Raw genomic sequence first — 19,056 nt, 5'->3', positions numbered from 1 at the left:
ATGTGATTAACTACAGCATGATTTAAGTTCTTTATTATTATACCTACAGCTCAAAGTAAATACACATACTTTTTCTTAGCTGCTTTAATACAGTCTTTTTTTATAAATGCAACCAAATCAGAAACTTCTTACAATACAACAGACACAAATAACTTCACTGAATGGACTGAGTATCTCACACTTCATTTGACAATGCTGGAAAGCAGGACTGACTCCTGGGCACCCACCAAGTCAGTGCCAACTGCCCCCTGATTACAGGCATGTCTGCAGACAGCCAGGAGTTGAGTCATCATCCAGGCTTCCAGACCACCATCTTAGCCACAAGGCTACTCTTTGCCAATCATTCCTCTCTACGTGCTTCTCACACGATTATTATTTCCAGATTATCTATCTTCTTTTTCTCCCATTAGAAGAAAAATAACCTGTTTGTTTATACCACGAGGCAAAGCAGAGAGGAAGCACAATTCAATCATGACCTAACGCATAAGAATTATTATATACCTAGTGAGGCAAATAATTGTTCCTTCTTATGATTTGATTCCCATGTGGCATCTGCACTTGAGATAATGAAAGAAACCGCAGTAAACTCATCTAACTAGAGAGCCTGGGATAGGTGTTGAGGGGGCCTGGCAGAGCTAGTGAAGTCATGGAGGTAGACGGCCTTTAATGAACTGCCGTCTGTGACACTGCAACAGAGGGTAGAAACAAACGTCTTCTTCGCAGTGCTAGGCGGTTGCCTACTGATCTGATGATAGAGGGAAATAGGCTTTTCTGATTTCCCATTTTCACAAGAATGAGCAGGGTTCTGACGGCTGAGTGGGAACTTCTGAAACAGAATGGTTGTGGTTCTCCACAGTCATCACACCGCATCATGAGCACACATGAGCATCAGCACACCAAGTGTCTGGTCTCATTTCACTCGGCAGATTAAGCAATGTCACTAAACATTAACACTGAGAATGATTTGTGGATTTTGTTGACATTGAGAAGCAGCAATCTTCGAGCTAGAAATGCCACTCCTGGATCAGTCAAGATCCATTTTCTACTCTGAACACATTAAATCCAGAGAAATCTCAGCTCCTTCAGAAAAAGCAGCTTTGCATCTAATAATTGATCCTCTTCAAGGTTAACGCAAATATCACATAAACACGATGCTCCAAGTCTCTCTGGGAGCACTGCAAATCAGTAACTGTCCCACAGCACAACACACTTGTAACAATGGCCTGAGGAAGGCTGAAATGCTCCCACCGTGTCCCCAAGAATCCCAGGGATGTCGCTGTGTGGCTCAGGACTCAGTGGTTACCCCTCCACACCGCACAGCTCAACATCTCCATTGCAGAATTCATTATTTCACTGTAGCCAGGAGCCCAGCTTTTTGGTTTCTGCCTCCCAGCCCTGCTCGGACCTGCCTGCAGCTGCCTCCTTGCCTCCACCCTTCCCCACAGCTTGGGAGATGGTGCTGGAGGACAGGGCATGCTCTACAGCAACAGGAAGGAGTCCTATAAACGAGGCATCGTCCTAACAGATCAAATGGCTGCCCTTTTCCCTACCACATGCTGGGCAGGGAAAGGAACATCTGATCTAGACCACCCAGGAGCCCCAGAGAGTTAGGCCAGCTGGAGAACACAGGGAAAAATTAACACTGCTGATTCATACATCACTGCATTAGCTAGAAGCCAGCCGCGTGCATTCCTGAGTGCAGGAGGGAGGAGAACCACAGACATTTTAGTTGCAGTATGTAGACTTAAATATGATTTGGCTTAAATAATGTTTTTCAACCACGGATTGATTTGATTCATTAATCATCAATTTTGTATTGTTTTTCATTTAGATGAAGATTGGAGTTAACAATTTACGAATAGTGTGGCAATACTGAACACTATGCTTTCTCTAATTCCTGTGCAAAGAATTACTAAATGAAAACCAAGGTCATATACATTTCCATTTCCACAGTCACAGCTTCGGAAAGAGAAGGAGAATTCTTCACGATTCAGACAAAAATTGGCAAAAGCTGTGAAGGCGTCCATCGTCTTTGCTGAAAAATCTGAGGTGAACTGGTAGTAGCAAAACAACTTATTTCAGATACAGTTAACATTGAAGTTCATGCACCATTCAAAACCAAAGCTCATAAGCCACTTTCGGCTAGTTTTTCATATTTCCAAGAAAAACAAGAAAATTATGTATTAGCTTAAATTATTAACTACACTTTGTACATCAAGAGCTGGAAAATTCTAGTGATTTCCTAGATAAAAAAAGTTTAAAGATAGGTATTTTTAAATACTCTTTTGTTAAAGCAAAGCATCCAGTCATTTAAAACAACTACATTAGGAACTCAACTTTAATTCCACATACCTCATGAAAGCCATCAGATCCTTTATTGCCCCCTCTGCCCCTTCCACGATCTTTACGCTTCAACTTCTTTTGCATTCCACGCCCTCGACCAATGTTGTAATTATTACCTCTCTGAGAAATACCTGAAAAACAGCAATGGCCTCTTTCAATAACCTCAGGAAGTAAAGAAAAATGGTTATCCAGTGACATCGAATACAGACAAATCAAACAAACTGAATATCTACCTTTTTGCAGTCTGAATTCCTAAATACTAGCTTGAATCACAAGCTGGCAAGTACAACTACAGCAGCCAATTGTAATTCTGTGCAACTGCCTGCTCTTTGAAAAGCTCTTCAAATCAATAGCAGACTGACAAACTGAATATAAAATTAATCTTGTTCAAAGCAGCGTCTCACAATTAGAAGTGCAGACATGTTATTCTAACCAGCCCAAATACTTGAAATATTTTGTGCCGTTTGGTCCCTTTCTGAACACAGAACTAACCAGCACAACTGGCACACAGGTGCGTGTGCATGTTTCACTGTCACAACATGCAAGAGACACGAGATCATAACCTAAGAAATATGACAGAACAGCTTTGAATATAAAAATGTTTAATGGTAACTGTTTGGAAGCCTCAAGAGGGTAATTATCCAGCTACCAGCATACCAGGAGTCATGGTCTCAACTAAAACCACCGAGACAGTATCTGCTTTCTCATCAATTTAAAACCAAAGAAAACCAGTTAGAAAGCTCTGCAGATATCACACTCGCTTCAGGTGGCAGCCACTCCATGACAGCAAGGCTGATTCCAGTGAAAATGCCTTGACTTCATCTCAAATGATTTGCAGACAGAGATTTTGAAGCAGTATTGCCAAGCAGCACATGAAAAGCCATTTTTGCCTCAGCTAAAAAGATTCTGCCAGTCTTTTGCCAATTTATTTTATTGTGAACCAAAACAGAATGCAGTAAATCTTCACTGTAGCAAATGGAAGACAGCTTACTTCCTTTGTGTAACACACAGTATCTTCCCGAGAACTAGTAAGGTATTCACAATGTCATACAAAACCCTCCTCAAATTTTGCCTGGGAAACAAACTTTTATCCATGATTAAAGGAAGAATATTTTGCAAACTGAATCAATAGTTTCTGAAATGAGACCTTGGCCTCATAGAAAAAAGGGATGAGAACAAGTTAAGCATTTCTAGATGGTAGATCAGGCTATCTCCGTCAATGCTATACGCTGTCTCCGTTGCCTAACCTTCCACACCCCAGGGCAATATGGAGTAATACAAGACAACTGGGGAGTTAGAAGTCCCTTCATAATACAGAGGCCAGAGATGTAAGCTGGCTCAATGAATTGCACTACAATAGTAAGGAAACAATCAGAGACCAAATGGAAGGTGCAAACAAGAATGCTTGCATAACTTGGCTTATGTAAGCAAGGCATGAAATAAGGGCAGCAGGACTCTTTCAGGAGCTTATCACTTAAGAGGAATACTTTTTCACCAGCATTTGTATTGGTCCAGCTTTGAATGCAAGAAAATTTGTGAAAAGAAGAATAAAAGGGTACTAGCATACTTGTGGGACATACTAATAAAAGTAAAGTATTCAGGCACCTACCAAAATTTCTAGGTACTTAAATTTTTTTATTTTTTTGGGGGGGGTGGGGTGGTTGGCACACAGAGGGCTAAATTAGATTTTGGAATTGACATATTTACATTCCTCCCCCCAATCAAGTCCCATTTCAGGCTTTCATAAACTACTACCAGAAAGTCACTTTACAGCCCTATGATTTCTTACTCAAGCAGTTACACAACAAAGATCTTGGCTTTTTAATAGGGTTTTATTTGTTTATTTTCTACATACATATTACCCGACACTTGATTTTTTTCTTCAATATATGCATCAGTGCAACCGTATGATATTATTCCTTCCCCGTGAGCAGACTTATCACTCAACGATGGGAGACTGCAAGCTCGCAGGAAAGCCACTGCTGGCAGCTTTCTTCATTCAGCTCTCAAGACAAACATCCTGAAATGATGCATGATACAACTGCTGCCACCACCATTACTACAGTTAACTATTCAAATTATCTTACCTTTCTGGATCCCTTTCATCCCCTGTTTTTTCACTGGTTCTTTTGGGAATGGAGGTCCTAAATCAGTACTGGAGGTCTCTTTAGCTTGTCTGTATTGTTTAAGCTGATCAGCAAAATCTTCATCCTTTTCTTCCTCGTTATAATTACCAAAGTTTTCATCACTGTAATGACTATAGTCATCATACTCCTTACTTTTTATATTTTTTTTATGTTGCATTTTCTGTGAACTCATGTAATTTCCTGATACGTGTCCATGCTGTATGAAAGGGATTGCATTGTTCAGAAGCAACTCAGTATTTCAAAAAACCCCCCTCCAAACTGTTCTAACAAAACCAATTGTTTTCACCTTGTTTTACTGTCATGCTAACAGATTTGCACAAACAAGCATTTATAATAAACAATGAAAATCAGTTATTTAGTAAAAACTAGTACTTTTGATTCCAAATGCATCAAAATAGGAAAAAGGACAAAAAAGAACAGCATCAGCATCTATACTCCAGAAAACTTTTCAGTGGAGTTGACAAAGCATTTTAACGTATGCAGTTTTAAGTGCTACTTAGATGAACTATGATTAGAATAATTTTTTTCCATTCATGATCTCCATATCCTGATGATCTTGGACACAGATGAAACAACCTGGCCCGCCTCTGTCAGTCAGGATGAAATACTGGTTATCGCCACTCCTAAGCCAGCACTGTCCCTTCTCCCATTTCTGCAGACAGGATCTTCAGTTTGTTAATAAATTTGGCTGGCTGATGAGGTTTCTGGAATGGTTTCAGGCTAAAAGGAAAGTCTCCTCTCCTCTGAAGTACCAGAGTTCCACCAAGCCTCTAGCTGCTCTATCGCAGCTTTAGAGAATGTGTTCTATTTCACCCAGCAGTCTCAGGAGGGCTATCAAGCTGCACAGACTGAGAAAAGCCAGGACAAATTGAAGTATCAGAAAACAGAATCAACTCTAGCTACTTAAAGGTGGCTTTTCAAGAGCTGTTTCCTCTCAGTACGGTCTAAATCCAACGCAGGCAATAAAGATACCTTAATTGTTGCCTGATGGAGGAAAAAATAGTATCAGGCTTGTTTACACCACCTACATTCATGCCACAGATGATGCTTTACATTTGGAAATCTACCCAAGGAGATGAGAACTAGATGTGCTTCCTGAAATCTGTGAGAATGGGCACTGTGATCAAGTCAGCCTTCAAAAACCGCATCATTTACATTTGCATTTTTTAAATTACACCTAAATAAAGACATGAGAAATCAGTTTAAAAAAATACTACCTGACTGAACGAAGAATCATAATCTCTGTATGAAGAGCTGCTACTCTTTTTATGTGGTCTTTCTGTACGCTCAATATCAGAGTCATGGCTGTAGTCTGAACTGTCATCACTGGAAGGGGAGTTATGCTGAAAGAAAGAAGAAAATAGCACTCTCAGGTGTTGTTATGTAATTCTCTGTGTAACTGGTCTGCTGTATATGAACTTAAAAGAAGCACTAGGCTAATAAATGAAAATATTTCCTTAACTCGTGCAAACCTTTGCTTCTAGGGGAGGCTAAAGAAAGCACACTCTTTGATGACCCACTCTTTTTATCAGATCTGATCCGATGAGCCTTCCGAATGTAAACATTGAGGGCTATGTGGTTTCTCTGGGTTATGTCAGCTTCCTATGGGTCTCTCTGAGCCCTGCTTCTCTGCGACATAGCAGGGATGCTCCTGGAAGGCTTAACAAATCTGGGAGATGGTTAGAAGCTTGCATATGACCATAGAAATGATTAGTATCCTGTCATTTTCTGCTGGGAGAAAACTCAGTGTTACTGCATTACAAGTGTTTTATTTAGATGTGTTGTTTTGCAGAAAATTTAGAGGGGCAACCAAACGAGAACACTATATTTCTGTGATTTGTAGAGAATTACCATCAGGTTTAATTCTCTAGGTTAAAACTTTGCGAATCACTTGCATTTATTTAAGTTGATTAAAATATATATTAGAAACATTATCTTAATTAACCTTACTGAAGAATTCACTTAACTAGCCTGAAATCTTTTCTTTCCATAAATATGATAATTAGCACAAAAAGCAAAATTGTAAATTTATATTTTGCCCCTTATCCTAAAAAACTTACTCTCTACAGTGCAGCTACCATCACCGCTGTCAGTGGCCAGTGCTCAACTTATACTGCTGCTTAAGATTTAAACAATTTAAGAAGTGATTTAACACTTCGGCCTCTCATGTCAGAACTGCCACAACCATTGACAATGGCAAAGAGTAAAACGCTCGTAAATGTCAGTATTTTGTAAACTGCTATAAAAAGAAATTTTGAAATAAATAAGCATCCAGTGAAGACGTATATCACGACACAGTTACACCCACAGTCTGATTTAGTATTTCTTTTGAATATAAACAGATGAAAACAAAGTTTATGAAAACACATTTAGGCAAAGCTAACAAGTAAGTTTCCAAACTATCATTTGAAATGTCCTACAGCTGGATTATTTAATGATTTATTGTCTCTCAGCCCACATAAACTGTCACTGAAATGTGTGAATATGCACTTCCATGTGTTGAAAGTCTAGTTAAACAAATTCTTTAATATTGAAATGCATTGGTAAGATAGGAATCTCAAAAATTGCACTCAGAGTCCGAAGACTGCCTAAATAGCAATAAAACCATTTTAGGTTTCTTCTCCAACTCCCTGGATCCTTGTCTAAGCCTGGGAACCTGGAATTAAAATAAGCACTTCCAATATTTTGGTTTGCATTTCCTAACCTTATGCTTATCCCGTCTTCTCCTTTTTGATTTTTTCTTTTCTTTTTCTTTTTTGCGTTTCTTCCGTGATTTTCTATGTCCTTTTTCATTTTTCTGTTTATCATCACCTTTTGTACCATGTTCTTTCACATCTTCATATGCTGCATCATCTATTTCACCATCTTCTAGCTCCCCATCTTCTCTGTAGGAGGAAAAATATCAATACAGTAAAATTACGTGTTATTATCCACCTCATCTGTCCAACAGCACAGTAAAAACAAACACACCCAGTATGTCTTTCCACCAGTTACATTTTTGTACGTGTGCATATACGTTTTAACACATGTAACACCCCAAGAACTACTAGGATTTTCTTTCATAGCTAAAGAAAAATGGAATGCAAGCCATTAAATGGCCTTGAATTACACTGCAAAATTAAAAAGCTTTAAAACTATGTATCTTTTTAACTTCGCAGAACAAAGGTCTTCTCTTCTTACACAGTTGTCTCCAACCTATATAAAAAAAACCTGCTTCAATGTAAACTACTTCAATATAACTGTGCCGCCCTTAAACACATTTCAAACTGAAGAGGTATTTTAACAATTCCTAGGAAGACTTTTACTACAATTACATGCCTTTACGTTGCTGTATTTGCAGAACAGATGTGGTCAAAATTAAAGGCAATTAAAACTCTCTGAAAACCATATAGTTATAGAGTAGTAATAATGAAAACAAGCAGTTGGGCACTGCAGGAAAAACTGCATAGCAATACAAACATGTTTCCTTCAACACACCAGCTCCTGGCACTAAAGATGGGTCTGTAGTATCTAGGGTGTAATGAATGGCCAAAGTCATAAACAATTCAAAAAAGGAGAATTACTTTAGCGGTTAAGTGGATTCTTCAGAAGAAATTAGTAGTAGTAGTTGACAAGAAAGGAGTAGTTAACATTTGAGTTTCATTTGCTAGAATCAAAAAACTGACAGAAACCAGACATCTGATGATGGTATTTTTCTAAGCTACCCAGGGTGGTCTTTTTTTTTTTTTTTTTTTTTTAATTTCTAACATTGACATTTGTAGGGGGTTGTTTCATACATCAATGAATACTGTAAATGGAACAATACGCATGTGAACCTAACTTCTGCATATGAATGTGGCTGTCTCGAAAGTCTTCAAAATGGAGTAGCACCAAAAGATGACTAAAAAAAAAATAAATACTAACACAAAATGTAACATTTTAAATGCTTGTAGACTAAGTAACAGAAAGGCTTGTGCTTATCTCCATCAGTAGGGAAAAACAGTTTCTATGATTACCTAAGACTTTATTTAGATTTAGGTAAGACAACCCTGAAGATACTTTGCCATGAAAGAAACATTTTGACAAAACACCAGCTAACCTGTTCCTCATCCCTATTTCAGAGGTGCTGCTGAAACAATCTCAACTCCCCTCCTACAATTTGGTATTTGCTGGGTTTTGGTTGTGGAAGAATTTACTGCTTTTAAACGTTTACAATTGGCTCTATATAATTATTTCTACATTACCACTGCTTCAGGAATTCAGCCTTTGCAGGCATCACGGAACTCAAGTCCTGAATTTTGACATGGAGATTGCTTGAAAATGCCATCAGTCCTATAGTGTCTGAAACCCCCACTCTACAAACATACCAGATTCAGCAGATGGTGGGGGCAGCAAGGGGAGAAGCCTTGATAGATACCAGAAGACTACACTAAAAAAACCCAAACAAACAAACAAAAAACCCAAACTAAAACAAGACCAAACTAGTGCTGGGGGCAGTACAAGGTATTAGGACAGAAGTAGTAATAAGGCAATATTAAGTTGCCTTACAATTTGTCCACCTCAGTCCAGTACTCACAATGTATTAGCTAACCTGATGATCAACTCTGTCTCCTTCAAGGGACTACGAATAGTAGGAAGGGGGAAGAACTCACCAGGAAGCAAAAGACCTGAGTCTCCACAGGAAAAAAACGGTGGTTAAGAAGTTAGAAGCAACCCAAAGTTCTGACTTTTTGTAAGAGGAGTAAATGGATATGCCAGGGAGAAGAAAAGGGGAGAAGACATGACTGCTGTATTGTCACCTCATATGTCCTGGAACTTCTTAGAATTAAACGCTCTTAGCAATCACAATGCAAAAAAAAAAAAGGGGGGGGGGGGGAACAAAAAAACCCCAAACCACCACCAAGATATGATTACAGATCACTAACCAGCCAAAAAAATGGGGGGAAAAAAACCCCAACCATATTCAGATTATCGACTTGCATAAAGGCTTTGGAGAAAAACTAAGAAAATCCATCAATTTCAAGGTATCACCTCTTCACCTTTAATTCTCAACTATTGGCGGAATCCTACAGCATATCTACAGCAACTGCGACGCTTCCCCATCACCTTGTGGCAGCCCACTGCAACAACGTAAAGACCAGTTATATACATCAAGTCTCATGAAGATGCTTTGCTGTATTACATGATCAAGAAGGGGACTCAACATTTCTAAGCAATGCACAAGAGTAGCTGTCTATCTAGTGATTGAAAAAAGTACCCTGGAATATGGGAGAAAATAATCTTCTAGACAAGTATTGAAGATAGTTCTGTTTTGCTAAGTAACTGGACTGGAAAGAAGGAAAGTTTATAAGAAGCTTTCAAATGTCAAAATATTAAAAAGTGGGCGTAAAAAGACAGATTTAATCTGAATAAAAGATTCTGCTACAGAAGGTGTCATTTAAAGACCATCATTAATATTGATGGGCAGTAAAAGACAGTTCATGGCAGGTAGTGAGTGAACTAGCAGGACTTGCTGCCATAGGCAGTTGCTGAAGCAGACAGCAGCAGCCACAGAAAGGGACAGGACAAATTCACAGAAACAGGCCCATTAGAGGCATGGCTCTTCCCTCCAACACACTGAATACAACCATGGGTGCCAGGAAAACAAACAGGAACTTAGAAGGAAGGTAAGAAAAACTGCTCAACTGCTATGTCTTCAGTTTAGCTACACTGCAAATGCAATCATCACTGGTTTGAATTATGGTCTTAAACATTTCTTGGACACATTTTGAAAAGGACATTATTTTTTAGTGCAAATATAAAACAACAGGAAGCCATGAAGCCAAAGTCAGCTTTTGAACAAGTAATGGAAAATAATAATAATAAAGGTATGCCCACTACCAAGTGGGCAGCAAAGGTGAAGTAGAGAGGCAGCTTCAGAACCCTTTTATGTGATTTTTCACAAGGTGGTCAGGGAGATCTGCTCGTACACAATCCTTACACTGCCTCGTGAAGAACATTAACACCAAGATACTCCCATACTTAAGAAGAGCTAAAGGATCTTCAGAATAAGTACCCCAAGCATAACATAAATCCTGTCTTCAAACATCACAGTGTCCATTATAAATCTTGTCTTCAAATATCACAGTGTCCATTATCTCCAGCATTCCCTGACAAAGTCTAAGTACCTCATCTAATACCCCAAGCATTTGTCACATCTTTCCAAGAGATACTTGATTAATAAAGTGTGCCTAATGAAACTGAAATGCAAATATTTATGAACACCTGCAGCTATTAGAAAAAACAATCTTTTGTATTTTGACAAAGTGAGCTAAACTCACTCTCTCAAGGATGTCTACTCAATTAAAATATCCTCTTAAGTAAAATGCCTACTGAAAATGCTCTTTTATTTGCCAGTTAACCAGTTCCTTTGGGAACTGCTGCCATACATTTATACTTCTGTGATGCATCCAGGACGCAAATAACATTTTAGGCAAACTAACTGTGCAGAATCTCAGTAATACTATATTTTGGATTGCATTTCAAAGGTAAGGCTACATAAGTCCTCTAATCCCCAAATGCCTAAATTCTTTCCACAACATCCTAGAATTTTCCAAGCATTGAACTTCAAGAAAGTTAAAAAAAAAAAAAAAAAAAAAACCGGACAAATACGATTTGAAAAGATAATGGTCAAAAATTTATCATTTCTTGGAAATAATTTAATTATTCTTCAAAGAAAGTTTAAAGGAAGTGATAGGGCAGAAATTACCTTCCATTTTATAGGCTTTATTCCCATTTAAAATCTAAACTGGAGCTGTATGCTAGAAAGTGAGTGCAGAACCCACCCCTTTTAGAAGTTCACTTCCGAAATATATTCCACAGACTTGGCTATAGCAAGCAGCTTTGGGAAGGGCTTTCAGTGATGTGAAACAAGACTACCTCCTTTTCCACTGTGAGTAACAGAAGTCAACAAACAGATGTGGTCTGGAAAAAACACAGCTAGCCGATGATTTTCTGGGAAATGGGTTCAAGTCTGAGGTTGCTTTCCCTTCGGCAGGTATCTACAGCACACAAATCACAACACCGATCTAACAAGAGAGGATATGAACTTCTGGTTTGCAAAGTAAAGCTTCTTGCTTACAGAGTATCTTAGTATGCTTCTATTATTGCTGGAAACGCCTGACACAAACCCCAAAATTTTCTTGATCTAGAAAAGCAAGGAAGTATAATCTTGTCTTTTTCAAGATTCACTTCTCTTTCAACTACCCTACCCCACAAAACAATACACCACAAAAACAACCTTCACTGAAATAATGCCAACAAGCTGTGGGGGGAACAGTTTATAATGCCTACACAACGCATACCTCGGGAGTCAAAAAGACAGCCTCTGTGCTGAAGGAACAAACACTGGCAATTTTAAATTTCTGCCATGTGTTATTTTCCTGGATTCTATACTTGTATTTGCAAAGGCTGAACTAAATCTGATGCGTCATCAGATTAACAGAAGTTAATCCCTGAACTACTACAGTGCAAACCTGCAGTATAAAATTCTGACACAGAAAAAAAGCAGAAAAGGTTAACTCGCCTCTACCCAGAGATCTCAACTAGCATTACCAAGCCCTTCCCATCCTAGTGCATTTAAAGTCCTTTTGGAAGAGAAACAAAAGCATCTTCATTAAATACCCAGCTTAAATTGCTTAGAGGGGTTTGGCTACTGCTGCCTGACCTACTGGAACTCCTTCATAAAGAGCCCTGGATGACTTCAGTGATTAAAACAAGTTGCCATATGGTACTCCTATTTCCTCATAACCCATGGGACAGCAAATGCAATCTTGCAATCCAGAACACAGGAGATGCAAAATTCAGTAACATCACCTAGACTCCACGAGCTAAGCAAACCCTAACTATACAAAAGGCAGCATACTGGCCGTGATTTTTCCTATCAGCCCCTGCACAAGGACTAGGTATGCACAAAAAAAATTTGGTTCATCCCCAAATGTGAGAGGAAGAACTAAAATCACCAATGGATCGCTCCCTCTTCCACAATCTCCAGCTACTTGGAGCTTGACGGATATGTGAAAACAAAACCAGAAAGCATTTCCACTGTCCCAAGTGTATTTCTAGAGCATCTCCAAAATGGATTAGAAAGGCACAAAAGCCAAGTTATCTTCCAGGGAGAATCAGTTTGGTGAAATCACTGCAAGAGCAGTTATGCAAATATTTGGTGAGGGAAAATAGAAATCCACACATAAAGTAACGCATCATTACTCCAGTGTCTACAGTTTAATTTCTAACATTCAAACTCGACTTTAACTTACCTTTCTTCCCTAGTCTGAGTCGTTTTTAAAAATAGCACTCTTTATGTTCAAAGAAGATTTACAACTCAAGCTCCTCAAGTCCAAGACACAAAAATGAGATGCATTTTCTCAGTACACTGATGATGATAGCTCTGAAATATTTAAGAAAACTAAAAGGGTTTTCCTTGTGGGACTGTTTTTCCAATCTTCTTAACAGAAGTACTCAGCATACTTGCAGACAGAGCAGGTGCTACATGAGAACCATACTTCTGTATGGTTTAAGAACTAACACAAACAAAATCATACAACCAAAATGTGAATCTCTGTCATCAAACACGATTTTCTGTTAAGTCCATTTTTGGTAGGTTTGATTCACAGCTGAGGAAAGGTCTTATTTAAAAATAATTACATTTTGTTTTACAATATGACGCTTTTGACTTTATTTATTAGAGTAAGCCTTAAAGAGAACAGTGATAGCTGAGACTTTCCGACAGCATTACCAAGACTAGAAAAAGTATATAGTAGATAAAGGCCGCAAACAACTCCCTTTTACTTCTTGTAGACATAGAGAAAGGACACAGTAGCAAGAATGCAAACATTTTACATCAGTAGATCTCTAATGCATTGAGTAATAAATTACTTTTTTAAGAAGCTACTAATTTCTGGTCATGACTGAATATTACTGTCCAAAAAGAAAAGAAAATCTACTTCTTCCTAAGGTGAGTGCACTGTTAAACCTTAACCTCTTTTTTCTGCGATTAGTTCCAGAAGAGACAGCTTATCAGAAACCATCCAGGATGTCTAAAAATTCATATTCTCATATAGAAACAGTATGTTAACAGCCCTTAATTTACAGGGGCTGATAACAGCATCATACACCCATTCTGCCGACCTCTGAATGTCTGTGATAAGGACATATAATGCTGGGGAGAGAGCTTAAACTGATGGGAAACTACCTGAGTGTTTTTGACACTGGTCAAGACTTACTTAGTGAAAAAGCCTTACACTCCTCCCACTTATTTCTTCTCCTTAATTTCCTTTGGGCATGTTTTCCTTAGTATCTCAAACTAGATTTCTCCCTCAATCCCTCTATCCTAGCTCCTCATACACTTCTGCTGCTTCAAATAACCCTCCTGCACGCATTTTCCACACCCAATGCATCTAGAAAAACATGCTGCTATGCAGCACTCGTGACTGCACAGACGTACACGGCTATCACTTCTCATCATTATATGCTTACTTTCTGTCCTGTTCACTACCATGCAATGAACCCGCAATACTCTCGCAGGTACCATTTTGTTTTATAAAATTATGAAGAGCACAATAACTCGGGCGCAATTCAATGACAAGAAAATCACATGTCTAAGTAAGATCTTAAAGGGCTAAAATTCATGAAATGAGTTTGTCCTAGCACGCTCCTACACTAAAGAATTTATGAATTAATAAGGAAAATAACTACAAAACTAGAAGGTGTTGTTACAGTTAACACAACAAGCCAGTGTCCACCAAAAATCAGCACTGGCTTCTTTGACAATGTTATGCAGGTCACTTACAGCGGCCCGTTAGTTTTGACCATTCTGCAAACATGAAGTTATTTTAACCTACAGCCAGGCAGGGAAACTGCACCATGAGAAGTTACAGACCAGACTGCTTGGGTTTTCTTAATCTCTGTTTTGCCTTCATCCCCAGGGCTGGTTGTAACAGATACTGTGTTCCCGTAAAATGGGGGAAGGAAGTGAGAAAGACAGCAGAGAGGCATGCCAAAAAATAGCTTCCTGCAGTGGCACTGGAGGCCAACAAGCAACTTTTGGAAAGCCCACCTTCTCACCCTGCTGCCTAACCATCTCCAGTCTCTGGGCTTTATTACTGTAGAAGAAATTACAGAAATTCACACAGACCACCTCCTCCTCTCCAGGAGGACAAGGAGGAGTAACAGCTATGTCAGCCAGCTGTGTTTTTGCCACTCCTGCAATGTTTGCTGGATGGCGAGCAAGCCCTGTTTGCCCACAGGGCATATTTGGGAGTGATTATCTCTTCACTTCCTAGTTCCCTAACGTCAAAGCAAGTTTTGAAATCATGCTTGAAAACTAAATCACTACAAGGCTGCACTCAGCGATCACAAACAACTTCAATTTAACATGAACACATTCTTTGGTGATTAACTATTACTGGGAAAAAAAGAAATCTCTGAAAACAACTGTAAGTAAATGTTTTCAAACCAAACCATGCACATGTGGACCAAGGGCATTAAAGCACCAGGTAGCATAAAAGAGACACATTTAAGTTGTCAAGTTTAACTAAAGATGGATGGAAGCCTTGTGGCAAGGGAGACTGGGAGAGCAGTCAGGCTGGACAATAGCAGCTACAGATTAGGGGAGATCTTTAGCCCTTCTGCTCCACAAATGCTTCCCTGATCTGTAATGCTATGGTGCTTCACGGAGCTGAGGAGCCACACGGATTGAGACAAGACACGGGCAAAGCCGGCTGCAATATAATGTTGGCTAAGCAGTAACGGAGAAAATGTACAACTGAGGTATATAATACAGATTTCAATTTGCTGTTACTCATCTCGGTTACAACCCGCCACTTGCTTTTTTCCCTCTACTTGCCACCGGCTGTAATTTAGCAGAGCAGGTCTCCATTACGGTGAACCAGACAGACCTGTTAGAGCAGCAGAGTGTAAATCATGCTCGCTGAGGACAGGAGTGCAAAACCAGTACATGGAAAGGGCCCAGGCAGTTCCTAAGACAGCTGGAAGAGGAAACTGGGAAAATAAAATAAAAACAAAGGGGTGGCTGGCTGGAGTCTCTATTCACCTGGCTCATCTGGACATACACCAGGCATACATAGCTGGTGAAGGAGAGGCTTTGGAAGAGCAGCACCACAGCTAGAGGCGGGCAGACTCGCATAATCAAACACTTCAGCTATGCTTCGTAAAACTCCAATCAGTTTATCTTGAAAAAGAAAGTGACTGTACCAATTTCATTTTTAAATGTAAAAATTGTATCAAATACATAATGGACAAGTGTACAATGAGGATTAGCATGGTTCTCGGGAAAAGGAACCTGAAATGCAACAGACAAGCCCAGCTTTGAAGTGGCATTTCCAAACACCCCCTGCAAAAATCAGGACAATTTTCTACAGAAAGTTCACAGGCCACTCAGGTGTCTGACGGAGAGCTGTGTCTAATGTTCAATTTCCTTCATGGTACCATGAGCACATAAAAAGCGGCCTGATACTTACACTTGCAATGCAACTCATAAGACCATGCTGGCCACAGAAGCATTACTTGCACCTCTGCGATCTGCGAGATAGCATCTCCATGTTCAGACTTATCATTAGGTCACTGCTATTTTTACAGCAGATAATGGTATAAGAAATCTCCAAGTCTGGAGATTAAATGACAGTAAAGCAGAGGGAGATAACAGAAAGTATCAGTACCAACCTAACATTTTAGATTTTCAAAATAAATGAACTCCCAAGTTATATTCTAAAGTTCCCGGCAATTTGTAAATCTGGCACCGATTTCAAATGCGGAACCAACTGTAGCAAACAAGCCCTTCTCATGCCTGCAGTATAGCTCACTATTAGTCAGAAAATTAAAGTCCACAGAAGTCTGCACAAGGACTGAATTATTCTGTATTTGTCACAAGTGTTTAGTTCTCTTAGGCATGTACATTCATCTATAGCATGATGTATAGGTGGGACAATGTCTACAAAGTAGACTTTAAGAGAAACATGAAGCACCCAGTCCTGCAGATGCTGGAACAGCAACCACAAACTATCGCAAGTAATCAGACCTTGCTGACCTCTGGAAGAGAGCGATAATTTGCACATTTACACACATCTGCGTATTTATTTGCTGTAACTGAGTTTGCCTGCACCCTGCCTCAGACTTCCTTCCTACCCTGTCAAAGATTACTTACATAACAAGCAATCTTTAATTAAACCTAACCTTACAGGAAAAACTTTAAAAGACACCTGCTATCTTTGTGTACAGAAAGTCTCAAATACTTCATCAAAGACAACATCTCCATGAGTTAACTAAAAATATTTAAAGAATGAAAAACCTTCCTCACTTAATCAGATGCCCCATCTATAAACCAAGAAAAAAAAGACTTTGGATTAAAACAATCTTCCAACTTGGAATTATTCAAAGTGTGGACAGACAAGGTTTTTTACTATTTTCTACTGCTCAAAACCACTAACCAATTTCTTTATAATTCTACTAGATCAGCTCAAACTCAAGCTAACTAAACATTAACAAAAATGCTATTAATTTATGCTGCACAAATTGATCTAATCTGTTGAAGGATTTCAGCAGCTTCCTAATATGAGCTGTACCTACAGTAAACTAGTCCTACTGAGCTACCAATGCAGTAAAAAATTGATTGCAAGATAAAACGTATTGAAACTAGACGTGTTAATTTTAAAATACCAAACTGGTATTACAGCAAGACTCCAACTCAAAATAACTCAGAAGATGAGTGAATCAGGTATTTGCATCTTTTCTATAGACCTTACAATGGTCTCTTCAACTGACTGCATCGGAGACTGGACAAAACCAATTCAGTACTAAAAAATGTTCGTAGTTAAAGCTGTGCTACCCTCCTCCCCACCCGCAACCTTGGCAAGTCAACCATGTTTTCTGTGGATGGCAAAGACCCTGTTTCTCTTTAGGCCTTCCCAGTTACCAGCTGGTAGCGAGATCTTTATAAACTTCAGAAAGTTAAAATATTACATTTTGACAAGATTACATGTGCACACCTAATATAATAGACTTATATTTGGGGCTTTTTTTTTTTTTAAACAATGTTCTAGGTGTATCAAGAATACACTTCGCTATATGCATCTTAGATCAGAGGGGAGCAGAAGTTTTCTAAAAGTCTTGTTTACAGAAAAGTATTATTTAACAGGTAAATGTGTTTATTGTTAGAGTCTTCTGCTCTTCTGAAATTAAAACATTATAAGGCAACGTTTATAAATTAACCTGTATTAAAAGTACATTAGACTATTAGGTAGTACTTATTTATTCTATTGCGTAATTTGCCAGTGTAACAACAGGCATACTGGTAAGAACAGCTGATTAGAGGAACTCTAACTTGTCAACATTGCATGAGTAACTCCAAGTTAGAAAAACTATGCTTCCAGCAGAACAGTGGGTAACTTGGGCTTGTCCTCAAGGAGGACTTTAAAACACGAAGTACTTTCAATCCCTGAAAGAGTAAAAAGTCACAGACTTATTAACTCCAGGAACTCTAGAACACTTTGCCTGCTACTGCTGCACAGTTTTAATACATAGTTATGCCCTATATTCAGCAATCCCAGTGGATTACTAGTTTGCTTTTTACACAGCACTCTTTTTGGAACATACAGCATGACACAACATTGTTTCACAATAAAAAGCAGGAAGGTGAAAACAAGAATCAGCAGCGCTGGGGTCTGCCCTGAACCCGTCACTAAATCATAGTATGATCTCTGGACCAGTCAGTCAGCTTGTGCGGCCCTCCACTTCCCAATTTGTAACACAGAATTAGTGACTCTTTCTCCAGTGACGGAACGGTTACGTTCGCTCACAAGCCCTGGGGGGTTTTTTTGTTGGTTTTTTTTTTCCCCAGTCCTCTGAAGCAAGTACCAAGCACGGTTGTGGAGCTGTGTGGGGAGGACAGACTGAAGCCCAGCTGTCGAAAACCAGCATTTTTAACTCCTGCAGTTGTGTCAGGAATGCTCTGGGTAGATGTAGACTGAAGGACTGGTAGCTGTCACCCTGGCATAGTATTTTTGGAACTAGTTAGGAAGGCCAGGGTTGCCTGGAGAAAGGATTTGAATTTCCAGCAGCTGCAGAAGAGAAAGGGAGGGAGGAACAGAGGTCCTTTCACCAGGAACAGGACTCTGGTTTTCTGCGCATGGGGATTGAGAGGTGGCAAAGATAACGTCAGTCAGACCTTAATCTGCATAAAAAAAGATCCAGTTAAATGTGTAAGGTGTAATCTGGCAAGAAAATGACATTAAAATATGGATCTAGTGAGAGATTCTTGCATAAACAAAAACAACCAAAAAAAAAAACCCAAACCCAAACCCAACTCAAAGCACCCTTTCCTACCTGACTAGCAGCGCCAGGGCAAGGGAGAAAAAGAACAATGGTGACATTCAACAGACACCCGCTGGAAAGTGCAATTTATGGAAAGAAATGGAAAACAGTCCCCCTTCCCAGCCAGAATAAATAAATGAAGATGTAAAACGCATGCATTCAAAAAAATAAAACCCTACTAATAATGCACTTCTAACCCAGTGACCCCCCCCCCTCCCCT

The 19,056-nt window shown here is 39.2% G+C and overlaps 1 protein-coding gene across 9 annotated transcripts in view; it reads right to left on the bottom strand.

Moving 5' to 3' along the window:
* LOC104836349 (zinc finger CCCH domain-containing protein 6-like) overlaps positions 1 to 19,056 on the bottom strand; it is a 43,265-nt gene that overhangs the window by 23,488 nt on the left and 721 nt on the right. For 8 of the 9 annotated variants that reach the window (XM_010574891.1, XM_010574892.1, XM_010574894.1 and 5 more), the window contains exons 2-5: positions 7,195 to 7,375; positions 5,708 to 5,833; positions 4,431 to 4,686; positions 2,353 to 2,474 (exon numbers count right to left, since the gene is read on the bottom strand). In XM_010574891.1, the coding sequence (XP_010573193.1) occupies positions 2,353 to 2,474; positions 4,431 to 4,686; positions 5,708 to 5,833; positions 7,195 to 7,375 (685 nt within the window). Of the gene's footprint in view, positions 1 to 2,352; positions 2,475 to 4,430; positions 4,687 to 5,707; positions 5,834 to 7,194; positions 7,376 to 19,056 lie in introns of those variants that run through there. The other variant, XM_010574896.1, reaches the window with a different exon arrangement.

Source organism: Haliaeetus leucocephalus, unplaced genomic scaffold, assembly GCF_000737465.1.
Source record: "Haliaeetus leucocephalus isolate CR32 unplaced genomic scaffold, Haliaeetus_leucocephalus-4.0 Scaffold450, whole genome shotgun sequence".
NCBI lineage: Eukaryota > Metazoa > Chordata > Aves > Accipitriformes > Accipitridae > Haliaeetus > Haliaeetus leucocephalus.
The sequence above is the reverse complement of the archived record's forward strand: the minus strand, read 5'-3'. Positions and strand labels throughout refer to the sequence as shown.